The sequence below is a fragment of the Mixophyes fleayi genome, chromosome 8 (assembly GCF_038048845.1).
Source record: "Mixophyes fleayi isolate aMixFle1 chromosome 8, aMixFle1.hap1, whole genome shotgun sequence".
Lineage (NCBI taxonomy): Eukaryota > Metazoa > Chordata > Amphibia > Anura > Limnodynastidae > Mixophyes > Mixophyes fleayi.
In genome coordinates, this window is record NC_134409.1 from 32,414,735 (window position 1) to 32,427,943 (window position 13,209).

The window sequence follows — 13,209 nt, forward strand, 5'->3', positions numbered from 1 at the left end:
AGAGTTATGGTAAAATATTATAATGTTATATACACGTTAGTGAGATCTAAGGTTCAGGTCACAGGAAACATATCATGTCTGGTATCATTCTAAACCCCTATTTATCCGCAGTCATCCGGTTCATTCGACGAAAGGAACGCCCATTCCGTAAGCTAGTTATGGATGATAGGGAATAAATGATTATAATGGTATTGTGTGTGTAATGCTAATAGACCAGTTTAAACCAGTTCTTGGCGGGAAGATTAAGTATGCATCTTCTGGAGAGCTGACCCTACCGCTGGATGGCATCGTTTGAACTGGCCAATGACCTGCATTACACTGGACATTCCTGAAGCCTGAACCTATGGAAGCAAGCCACATAATGTGTATTGTTTTCACTGTATCACTGACTGTATATAAGTGGGGGTTCTGGGACCAGTGTTCAGTCTACTTGACCAGAGCCTTCAGACCTGCATGACTGTGCACTGGATCCAGAGCACCTGCTAAAACTAACGGCTGTACTTATTTTATTCTGACTTGTTATTCTGCTACTTTTGGCTATTAAATCACATTGTGCTTTGGAACCACATCACGGGAAGTGGACAATCGTTATTAGATAGCAACTAGGCGTACTTAACACTTGCCACTTAACCAGCCCTCCGGGACCTCCCAGACGGGGGAGGAGTAACGCTGGCAAGTATAGCACTTAAGTTCCAGCTTCATACTTGTGAGATTGCAAGAGCCTACTGACCAACGTGGAAGCGCTATGCTCTGCTGCATTATACACATTCTTTTTCTGAGTTTCAACTCTGTGTGCAGTGATGAAGGCCCAAGCACCTTAAAACATATTTTCTGGCCACAAGACTGAGCCTCAGGCTGTCATGGACAATGAGGATCCAGCGACAGTCGAGTCCAGTGACAGTCAAGCACTTGGGAGGGCACGGTCATCATATTTAACTAAATGTATGCTGGTCATCCGATTTGCTCTAGGTCAGAAAAAACTTTATGGATATTATTTAAAAATCACCTCTTGCAAGATTTATTGTATCGTTCATTAGAAACATATTAAAAAATACTTAATAGGCTAAAAGAAAAAGAAAAACAATTTATTCCCAGCCTACTCAAAGCATTGCAAGAATGTAAATATTGCTCTGGCCATTCAGGTGTACAACAATCCTCTGTATATAAAGAGCTTAAATAAGACAGAGCGTTGGGTCAGCCTCAGAGCCCTATAGATTGCCGATTCAGGTGTAATAGAAGAGCGTGGATTTACAGCAGCCTGGAAACGTCACCTCAATGTCGCCAAACAGACATACAATGTGCCGTACTGGAGACTGTGGTCTTATTGTTTGCTCTTAGATTAATTTGCAAGGAAATTATTACAATGTCTGCAAGCCAATGTTTTCTTTCATGGTCCTCTAGTATATCACTATGGTGTCCAAGATTATGTCCACTGAATTTTTACATCACCTAATTAACAAGAAACCAGCCTAGTTACAAATGGATGGACTAAATCCAACCTACAAGGTTTTGGATAAAAGAATAATATACTTATAGATAAGATCTCTCATTGTGACCAAGGAACATTTCTTACAAGTATGTTGGCATTTACACTGTCACATGTATGGCTCATACTGTGCCATATGAACGATTTGCCTAAGGCGGCACTAGAAGCTCCTCTATAGGGCAGCCTCTATGCGTCTTCATTAAGGAGAGAACACTAGCAAAAGGAAATGGAATAGACAATAAAGAGTAAAAACACTATACAACAGTGCATACATGATGGTAATCATAGATCACAGTCTGGTTTTAAGAAAATGGCCAAGGAGAGGTTACAAAAAAATAAAGCAATAATGTGGTATTGCTGAAGTTACCCAAGTGAATGCAGAAGTTGTTCAATGTGACCTCTGCAGACACCTGGTGTAACGAAGGCTTCTGATACCTGTAAACAGTATAGAGATATCTCATAACATATGTCCCTGTAACTTTAACTCTTTGGGGCAAATTTAATCAGGATTCCGGTCCGTGGTAAAGTGCGCAGTATTGCCGGTAATACGGTACCGCAATGATGCGGATTTTCGTACACAACCCTTTTGGGCTGCGAACGAAAATCCACGTTATTGCGGTACCGTGGATTAACTTGGCGGCCCGTTCCGGCGCGATCCCGCGGACAAGAATCGTCATTGAATATGCCCCTATGTGGCTCATTTGTAAGGGGTCGTTTGTCTTTTCTGCTCCAGTGCAATGCCAAAGGAGACTGAACAAACAAAAATGATACAAGTATGAGAATGAACAAGGGGCTGGCAAATACTACTACTAATATATATGATAAATAGATAGATAATTATACACCTCAGACTAAGATGATGCTTTGTGTTTTACCGATCAATACTTATGACATACTGTATGTAAGGAAGCCATTACTAACAGAGGCCCCAACTATAATGGATTTCTGCCCCTGAAGCCGAAATAGAAATAAGTGCTTTAATGTGCTCTTGGGATTGATGTAGTTAAGAGGGTCTCCTGATACAGTACTGAAGGTGTTAATTGCATCCTTGGGTGTTTAAAGGGATAATAAGAGGAAGCTGGCTTATTTATCCAACTATTTATAACATTCTTTGTTTACAAAAAGTATTATTCTGTGTACAAGAACAGGAACCTCTGCATTTTAGTGCTCTGAACAGCATGATGTTATTTTAGTTCTTTAAAATCAAGCTGGTTGAAATACCATACATAGGTTTAGCCTAAATGTTGGCCTGAAAACAGAAAAATCCAGACTTCTGTGGAACACATACAATGCGGAAATCCAGAGGCGTCCTTTTGTAGGTCAAGACAAAGCCCCAACAAAAGGATTATAGAGAGCTAGAAGATGAATTATAAGGTGTGAAATTGCATTCCCACTTACCCACAGAGTGCCATGATTTACCGGGCAGCCAGGACTACACTATACTCTCTAAAAGTAAGCAGTGCACATTTCGTGGTGACATAACAAAGAAGTGTGACGTGTTTATGCTAGTTTACACCCAGCTTTCCTCTATAAAATATCAAGCACTAAAAATGGGTGAAGAATTGTTCATTCTGTCAGTACCATGTTCACTGCTATAGTAATAAATGTATACTACAAATTTCCCATGCATTTGTCATTTAAAAAAAAAATAAAAAAATAAAAATCTATGCAGGTTACCCCATCTGTTTCTCCCTGCAAAGCAATTGATGTAGATCGCTTTACAGCCAGCTGCAGAACAATAGCACGGCCACACCGTATAATACTTAAGCATGGACTGCTGTTCATTTGGCACAGCAGTATAGTCAATAACTCTTCAGTTGGGGGAAGGGTGTACATTAAATTTAATTGATGTTGGAACATAAAACTGCAAGTTGAAATTCAAATTGTGTAAATTTTTTATAGAAAAGGTATGATTTTTTTTTCTTAGAAATATTTATTCAAATAAGCAAATAATGACAACTTCTTTCATCCCTTAGATGAAGAGAGAAACTAAAAAAGAGATTCAATTAGCCATGAGGTTCCGAAGCAGCCTGGCACATTATATTTCTGTGCAGATTGCGATAATGATAAAATTTCTCATTTTTGTTTGCACTTTAAAATGAGCAAAGATCATTAGCTACACATCAAATAGAAACATAACACACGAGGATAAAATGGAACATCATGGCTAATTGAATTGCCTTGACGACATAGAGTTACCCACTGATTGCTGCCATATTTCTGGTATCGTCCTTCCAACTTCGAGGATCAAAAACTAATCTCTTTTCATAGCAATATTGTCTTTTCAGGTTTACCTTTATCTCATGCTGCCCTTTTCCCTGTATATTCTAAAGTCTTTTATAATCGGGGCCCTGCTTAACCTTGTTTTCACATGAGCATTTTGTCTACCTTGTATGTGCGCTCTGATTTCCCCATTGTCCAGCACCTTACAAATCAACCTCAATAATGAGAGATCAGTCGAAGATATATTAAAAGTTATAAAAGCATATAAACCTTAAGGAAATGAGTATATTTAATGCAAGGCTATATAGCAAAAATGAATTATAAACTTAGTTCTGTGAGCTACTTTCTGGTGTAATTGCATAAGTGCACTATGTACTACTTACCAAGTCCGGCTTTAACCGAAGAGTTAATGGAATGGAGTAAAATAAAGACTGCAAGGTGGTCAGAAAGGATGAACTCCAGGACTGTCTGACTTCTCTGCTCCTGGGGATGCGATGAATGGTATACTGCATAAAATAATACACACAGTCAGGAAGCAGGGGCAGATGTTTAAAAAAAAAAAAAAAAAAAAAAAAAATCGAGGAAACATAAGTAAACTATATTATTGCTGTAACATTATAGAACATATTTTGAGTTTTAGGATAGACTGAAGAGCATATGTTTGGCTATATGCTATGGATATGTTATGGATTGGCTATATATTCTGCATAGTGCAGTACTCCCCATTTAGACTTACACTTATGGATAAAAGCAGTCACTGGAATATATGTATTAAATGCATACTTTCCTGGATTTTATACCTCGATTCCGGGAAATCCAGAATCAAATCTGAGAAGAAGGGGACCAGGAGCTTGACGACGCCATTCACAACTTCAAATTGACGGGAGCAAACTGTATGAAGATGCGAATTGTATCATCAATCCCTACCCACCTCACTAAACACCAATGTGGACGGGGATTTGATGACACGATTTGTGTTAAACAGTGGGCAGGACAAAGCCCATCATCATCTATTTATTTATACAGCGCCACTAATTCCGCAGCGCTGTACAGAGAACTCATTCACATCAGTCCTTGCCCTATTGGAGCTTACAATCTAAATCCCCTAACATACACAAACACACACACAGACAGACAGACAGACAGAGAGAGACTAAGGGCAATTTAATAGCAGCCAATTAACCTACCAGTGTGTTTTTGGAGTGTGGGAGGAAACCGGAGCACCCGGAGGAAACCCACGCAAACACGGGGAGAACATACAAACTCCACACAGATAAGGCCATGGTCGGGAATTGAACTCATGACCCCAGTGCTGTGAGCAGAAGTGCTAAACACTAACCCACTGTGCAGCCCATGCAGATCATCACATCCGTGCTCACTTGGTGTTCACAGAGGTGGGCTAGGCTATTTGAAGCAGCATACATCACTGTGGTATGTCTCCAGTCATCTTACACACCTCCCCAGAGAATTGCCTGCTCTTAGGAGTCTAGAAGGACTTTCCCAAATTAATAAGTCCCCTGGATCTTCCAGGAGAGCAGGAAACTATGATTATTTCATAAAGAGCTGCATACACAAAATTAAAAAGAGTTGCCACAAATTTTATTTATATATATATATATATATATATATATATATATATATATATATATATATATATATATATATATATATATATCTCAAGACTGCAAAAAAATAGAAGGATCCTGTGATTCAAAAGATAATTAATGTTGGAAGGAAGAAATATATTTCACGGGGAACCATTAGAAAAGGTTGTGTGTCTGCAAATTAAATAAAGACTAATGCAGAGCATATTCTGACATATGTTCTGATGTGAATTAGTCAGTTTTCTTAATTGACAGGATTTAAATGTACATGGTATTGGGGAAAAAAGAAAAGAAAAACATTCCATTATTAATGAGAATAAAAAGCTAAACTTTTACATTAATATATATCAAAAGAATGCCCTTACCCTCCTCGGCAGTATATTGCCAGGTTAGGAGGGAGGGGAGTCAATTCTGGAATGTGTTAATATTTTAGAATGTGTAATTAGAGAACTTATTGAGTTGACTAAAGCTGGGTACAGGTTTTTCACCCGATTATCGGGCAAATCACACGATAAACAACCGTTTGGCCCTATGTTGCATTAGTGTGTACGCACTAACGTTGAACGATTATCGTTCGAAAGTACATCACATAGTTGGATTTGATTTTATAAACGGACTAAAAATCTCGAACGATGTTGTTCCATTAACAATGTTGCAGCGGGAGAAAGTTTCTATAGTGTGTACCTAGCCTAAAACTATGTCACTGAAGTATAGTTCAAAAGCTATGTACTGAAAAAAACAGACAGAGAAGTGGTGTCCAAATTGTAATGATAATTCAGCCACTAGGGGCAATGTTCTATGCTGATATTATTACACAGCACGAACTCATGCAACCAATGCACGTGTGGAGAAAAGTTAAATTCTGTGTGCAAAATGATTTATGTCCATAAATAAAATCTACTTCATATATTTAAAAATAGGACGTTTTATAAAAAATAAAAATTATTTTTGAGACCATAACACACTTTACGGAGAACATGCCATCTTACTGGATATTTTATTTGATACAGAATCTACAAGTGCAGTTTGGATCAAGCACTTTAGCACATCCAAAGAATCCTACTGGACGCTGCTTCACTTATTATTAAATGCAGCAATAGTTTTGTGGCATATGTTTGTTTTACTTTTATATGTTGTTGTGGTCCAAATATTACAGTGCTTGCTATTCAACAAGTTAATTAGGACCAGAGATAAAAAAACAAAATGCTGACATTCAATCAAAATAGTCAACCTGCTAAAAAAAAAAGCAAATAAAACCAACAACAACTGTGTCACTAGGGAAGACATCAACACATCAAGAGTATGCTATGAATAGCTTTGTATTTAATAACACTATTAACATTAGATTTCCTTGTTTATTTTCCTATTTAAGGCTTTAAAAAAAATCTGACCTTGGGATATCATGTTTATACTGCTTTTAACAACTATTTATGAATTGTGCTATTGTGGTCTATTACACTATTGGTATCCTTCCCGTAAGAGTGTGATGTCATGAACACTGGAGGCTAAATTCAGTGTACACAGTCAATTTTACATATTAGAGTGGTGCGCCACCTAGAGGTAAATACATCACAGCATATGCAATCTAAACAGTGCAATTATCTGCAAAATAAAAAAGTAATTTATGAACCGCATTAAAAAAACAAACAAAAACAAACTTGTACTCTTTTTTATGCAAACGCATCTATTTGTATATCAAGAGGCATTTTAATATGAATATGCACAAACCCCATCCTATGTCTTTTTAATTGAAAGGGAACATCTGGACTGCCTTGTTTGTCTGCATCATTAACGTACATTTGCATATTTTTACTGCATTGGTCCAAGTGAGTGTTCTTATAGAAAAAAAGTCACCTTGAAGGAACAAAGGGCATTCCATTAAAAGAATAGAAGGAGGCCTGAGCTGTAACACCTTTGAGGACATGGAAAAATATATTTCTTTTGCAGGAATAAAATAAAAACAAAAATCTGTGCACTCTCTGGAAAGCTGCAAGCACCCCCCTAAAACTGTATTGTTCACCCCTTTATCACATATAAATAACCTTGGCCTGCTAAACAAAATTTTGTCTCGTCATGCAATTCAAACACCTGGCCTGCTCTCAGCAAGACATGCCCCCCAATCTGCTCAGCTGTTCCCATCAAATGGGACTCAATTTTCCACCACTGCATATGTCTGCCCTCCGCAAATGAATGCACACTAGGGCAAACGCAGGATTTGTAGAGGGGTTTCGTTTCCACACCACGCCGCCAGTGGGTGTGACCAGCATGCATGGGGGCATGGCTATAATTTTACAGTGCTTGGCTGCTCTCCAACTCTCCCTATCCCCATAATATACATGGCCAATACTGCATGCACTACTGTTAGGTGCATGCAGCTCTCTCTTTTCGAGCAGAGCCGTGTGAAGTGAGGGCAGGGTCCAGCCACTTCAATCACACAGTGCCCCAGGCTTGGAGGGGGGTTTCCAGGCACTAGGAACCCCCCGACTCCCCTTGGTTTGCCTATGGGGAGACTCATGAAAACTGGTGATGTCACAAAACTGCTTTTGCATTGCTGTAAATGACCCTGTTACCAACCATAAGTACATTTACCGATAAACAATACAAATCAATTTAAAAAAAAAAAAAAAAAAAAAGGTTAATTAGAATATTAATACACATATCACTTACTGCAAGAGTAGATCAGAGTATGACGCCCTTATGTGCACTAACAAACACTTCATAGTATGGATGCTGCAATTTTTATTTGCTGCATTTTAGAATTACATAAAGATTGTATAATTAAACATTTTGGATGCAAATAATTGTTTTTAATAAAACTTCCAGGGTTAGCAGCTATTGCACAATCCCATCTGTACATTGGCATAAATGATTTTACGGGAAATAGTAAACTTAATACACTTTATTAATAAATACTGCCAGATTGTTAGGCTATGTGACAAGCTACTCTACCACTACAACACTTGAATTCTATGATGGAAATGGCTCCATATGAGTGATTGATGTGTTAGACAAATGGAGGTTTCATGTACAGGGCTAAACGTTACATTTATAGAGAAACATTTCAAAGGTGCTTATACACAATCTTCTGTTAAGAATGTAGCTTCACACCTTAAATAAACAATCAAATCCAAGATTAAAAATGATCATATATGAATTATAGATGTACTCTGACTTTCTAATACAGCGCTGTTAAAAAGGATTAGCGGCCCACACCATTACAGACGGCTGAAGCTCCTAGAACATATATAAGACTCAATCCTGATGAGATCTTTTATAGGGCGAAGAACTAAAAATGCAGTTATCTTAGTTGTGAAAATCCTAACCCTCTGTATGAATTCACCAATGTACACAGAGCATTTCTATACAGCAAGTCTGCCAAGCGGTCAAACAAACTCCACTTCATTACAGACCACTACAACGGTGTCCTGATGGGATGTGATACAAGTGAAAAACCGGAGACTGAGTTTCTGTGACATCACTGGTCATACATATCAATCACTGAGCCCACACTATGCATTACTACAAAGTAAGTCTGCCAATCTGTCAGTCAGTCTCTGCCTGTTTAGTTGCAGAAGCACCCACTTCATAACGCAGCAAACTGCTGCAGATGAGTTAAAGAGCATGGTGGACATATTAAGTATAAACCCTTCACTTATTTCATGTATATTACACGAATATACAGTCTATATTAAGTTTACATGGCGGGGTTACTCACTCTCCAATTAATAGAGTAATACATAATTGACACTGTATGGTAAACAGTGGGCAAGAGGACATCACCAGTTTATCACAGAACAAGCACCAGGCTGGCACTTTCATGCCATAGGGGACAATATAACGAACAAGGAGGACTGATGGCAAGCCTCTTTAGGATAACATGTTGCACTCACTGCATTAAAGTAAAATAGATATGCCACTTTTAGGAAACACACTGCAAAAAAAAAATAAAAAATACAAAATCAGTGAGAAAACTACATGCGAGCTGTCTGGATCATCTTAATATGAGATCTTATACAGATTTGGGACTTTAAAATGCAAAGTAGGGCCTTAGTGAGGGAAGTACGTTATCTTATGTGAAAAATGATGCACTTATTTAAAATAGTACACGTGTAGTAATATAATAATTAAACCTTTGTAGAATGCAGGTTCAGGACAAATTAGCCAGAGTTTTTGAAAACAGATTAATTTATATCAAATCATGAGGAAATCATGAGAAAATGTTCAACTGATTTTTACTAATTCTACAACAGAGTCTGATAATATAATGAGTGCGTTTTGCATGCTGTCTTTCAATGCTAATCCCTATTCCTAAAGCTAGGTACACACTACAGAAATGTCAACCAACTTTTTATGCAGAGCGATTTTACATGCGATCGATGGTCCGATCGTTCGGTCCATGGACTGCATACACACTAGCCTTGTTTAGGACAATAAAGGAAAGAGCGGACGTCCCTTTAGAGACTTTTTACAGCCATGTTGTCGTGAGCAATGATTGCAATTTCGTACACACTGAAGAAACATTTGCGGGGAATGTAACGAGATACCAAAGACATTAGCATAAAGGGGAAGAGCTTTCGCTATAGTTAACTCCCAAAACAGCATAAAAACAGAAGGCTACACTGTCTCTTCATTCATTCCAATTTGTAAACCTACAATGGCTACAGAAGTACAAGAACAAGCAACTGCACTTCTCCTGCTTGCTGTGGTAAGAAGACTGCAGGTACGGAACCAAAGAGAAAGAAGGAGAAAGAGTAGATCTTGTTGGAGCAAAGATTGGTTCAAGAGGAGAGACAGGTTCTCTCATATGCCCCTGCTACAGGAGATACGGGACAACAACCCAGATGACTTTAGGAATTTTCTTCATATGAATGATTCAACTTTTCAGGAACTGCTCCAACTAGTAACCCCTCTCATCAATAAAACTGTTGCATTAACACTGTGTGGTTTATTCAGAGTATTTTACCAATATTAGTTAATAAAGGCTAATATGACTTTATAACTTTAATAGTTTATAAACTTTATAAAGGTTAAATGAGAATTGATTGCCAATATAGATGCAAAGGGTAATAACAAACGTGCTTTATACATATGGTCTGCAGCCAGACAGGTGCAATACACAGCGATACAAAACACAAGTCAGTGATGTGCGGATTCCGCACCACGTGGGACTGGGACAGACATCAAAAATTTACATACACACGCCCCCAAGGCCGAGGAAGTATCGGAGGATTGTCGTGGATCTGTCGGAAGTTTATACACACTACACAACGGAAACGAGATTGGAATGAAAATATTAAACGGCACGACCAACCAAATGAGGCGACAATCGTCCATTTGGGCAGACTTTCGACCATCGTGTCACTACACACACTGACCCGACTTTTGAATGAGCGGTCGTATGTCGGCTGATTGAGCCGATTATTGGACGAAAACCGTGTAGTGTGTACCCAGCTTTAGTGAAAATTAAACTGTGACCTCTAAGAAGACAAATATTATTCAAAGGCAAATGGAGTTAATTACAAGTATATTGAAAACAAATAATTGTTCTTTTCATCTTTGATCTTTAATATCCAGCTCTGATCAGAGTTTATATGTAAATGTTGTGTAAATTAAACCATAGGAGTCACTGTGCCCCAAACAGATTACTTACCAATGGGTGGGAGGAGCCCTTATCTTTTGTATTTTCAAAAGATCGGATCTTATCCTCACTCATTTTGTCTGTTTCAGCAATAACATAGTGAGTTGGGGTGTAGGATTTGGACAGACTGCTCAATAGTCTCAGGACTTCAGTTGTGTGCCCACCTGAAAAGCAGATAAACAGAAGAGTTCCTTATAGCTGGAATGTAAATGCAGAATACACAAATGCATGTACTTATAATCCAAAAATAGATAATAGATACAATAATTACAGCTCAGAATAAAAATCTGCAATCGCTAAAAGCTTGAACATAATATGAAACACAAATGGATACATACAAATTTTGATAATTAAACAAACTGTTGACAAAGGTACAAACACATCAATGAATAAGATGTAAAATGTGGGAAAAAAAGTGAACCAAGTAAAAATAAACCCCATCTCGCAGTAGATTATAAATTCACAGAGGAAATGGAACCTTGAGCTGATATCAAATATTTTTAATTTGAGTTAGTAGCAATTGCTTTCAACATTGACTGTGACATTAGCTCTTTTGTAACACTTGCAGTCACTTGTCACTGTTTCAATTCTTAATAACATGATTATTTTGTACCAGTACACCTTCTCCAACCGGATAAAAAATGCTTTACTTAGGAACTTTCCGCTTATTTACTATTCGTTACTTGGGCTGAATTCATTAAATTGATAAGAAGGACTTTTAAAACATTAATACAGTACATTATTATTATATAAATATTTCATACCTCAGAAGAGTTACATTATCATCATCATTTATTTATATAGCACCAGCAACTTCCGTAGCACTACTGGATAATACAGACAGAGAGGTAGGAGAACCCTGTCTGCAAGTTTACAATCTAACAGCACCATTTATTTATACAGCGCCACTAATTACGTAGCGCTGTACAGAGAATAATTGTCATTCACATCAGTCCCTGCCCCACTGGAGATTACAGTCTAAATTCCTTAACATGCACACAGACTGGGGTTAATTTTGTAACCAGCCAATTAACCTACTAGAATGCTATTGGAGTGTGGGTGAAAATTGGAGCACCCAGAGGAAACCCACGCAAACACGAGAACATACAAACTCCACAAAATCTATATTTGACTATTCATACAGTTGCCCAGAAGCAACATTTAAGCTAAAGCACCTTATATTTTACTACAAATTTGATATTCCATCTATGGACTCAGCATGACCCAAACACATAAGCAGGCAACATATATCAGGCTCTAGGTGTTGTTGAGATATATTCCAGTCTGTTAGACATGCTGGTACTTGCAATTCTGCTTATTTCCTAAATTAGCTCTAATATCTGGCTCATAGGTTACCTACACTGAGTGACATTAAGGTAAACAGTCAGATGGTGATTTCATGTGGACAGTCACATGTCCTTAACCTAATCTTTCAGCTCTGTGGCAGGACACCAGCGCGTTTGTAGCACTCACCAGAGCCTGCAACCACCAGCAGGCTAACATGACCTTTGTTTCCAGGTCGGAGCCCACAGGGCCGCTTCAGCACCAGCCATAGCCTGATCCCCACCACTAGGACAGTGAGCAGGAAGCCGGTGACCACGGGGAGCAAACACTCCATCACTGGCACAACCAGGCCGCTCCGTAAAGTAAGACACTTCCGTCTTTGTGACGTCACAATGGAAGCATCTTGCCATGGAAACAGTCGCCGATGGTCATTGGCTGGCGGCTGTCTGTGACGTAATGGCACGCCCACTTACAGAATGCGATAACATTAGAGCATTATACGCTGCGCTGATGATTAGCAAATACGTGATGTACACGTAATACAGAAAGTTCTGTAACAGAAACATAGTGGTATTCAATAGGCGGGTTATTACTGCAGAGATGCCAAATGCCGTAATATAGCATAGAGAGAACAGTATGTTGGGCTGCGTACAAGTTTTTAAGGAAAATATAGACCAATACCTCCTATTGTACTGTGCTAGATAAACACAAATTTACACAGGCAAGATAATGCTTGTGTGGTTTTTTTTAGCCATGTAAAACATTCATATAGGTGTTTAGACAGCACATAACATAGTGCATTTTCGTATTTTTGTTTTAGTTCCGCTGAAATAAGGATATTACCTTGACCCTACTAAGTGAAATGAGTATATGTATCATAATCCTTACCTGGGATCGCAGGCTGCTTTTTTCCTAGATTCCTCCTCATGTACACATTACGCTCCTTGAAATACATTGAAATACCCCCCTGCAAA

At 38.3% G+C, this 13,209-nt stretch overlaps 1 protein-coding gene across 3 annotated transcripts in view; it reads right to left on the reverse strand.

Annotated features, from left to right (window-relative positions):
- ALG14 (ALG14 UDP-N-acetylglucosaminyltransferase subunit) overlaps nt 1–12,603 on the reverse strand; it is a 33,650-nt gene extending 21,047 nt beyond the window's left edge. The window contains exons 1-3 of one of the 3 annotated variants that reach the window (XM_075182323.1): nt 12,425–12,603; nt 10,964–11,115; nt 4,093–4,192 (exon numbers count right to left, since the gene is read on the reverse strand). In XM_075182323.1, coding sequence (XP_075038424.1) covers nt 4,093–4,192; nt 10,964–11,115; nt 12,425–12,569 — 397 coding nt within the window. In that variant the 5' untranslated portion in view covers nt 12,570–12,603. Of the gene's footprint in view, nt 1–4,092; nt 4,216–10,963; nt 11,116–12,424 lie in introns of all 3 variants that reach the window. The other 2 variants (XM_075182322.1, XM_075182324.1) reach the window with 2 other exon arrangements.
- Between the last annotated feature and the right edge of the window lie 606 nt (nt 12,604–13,209).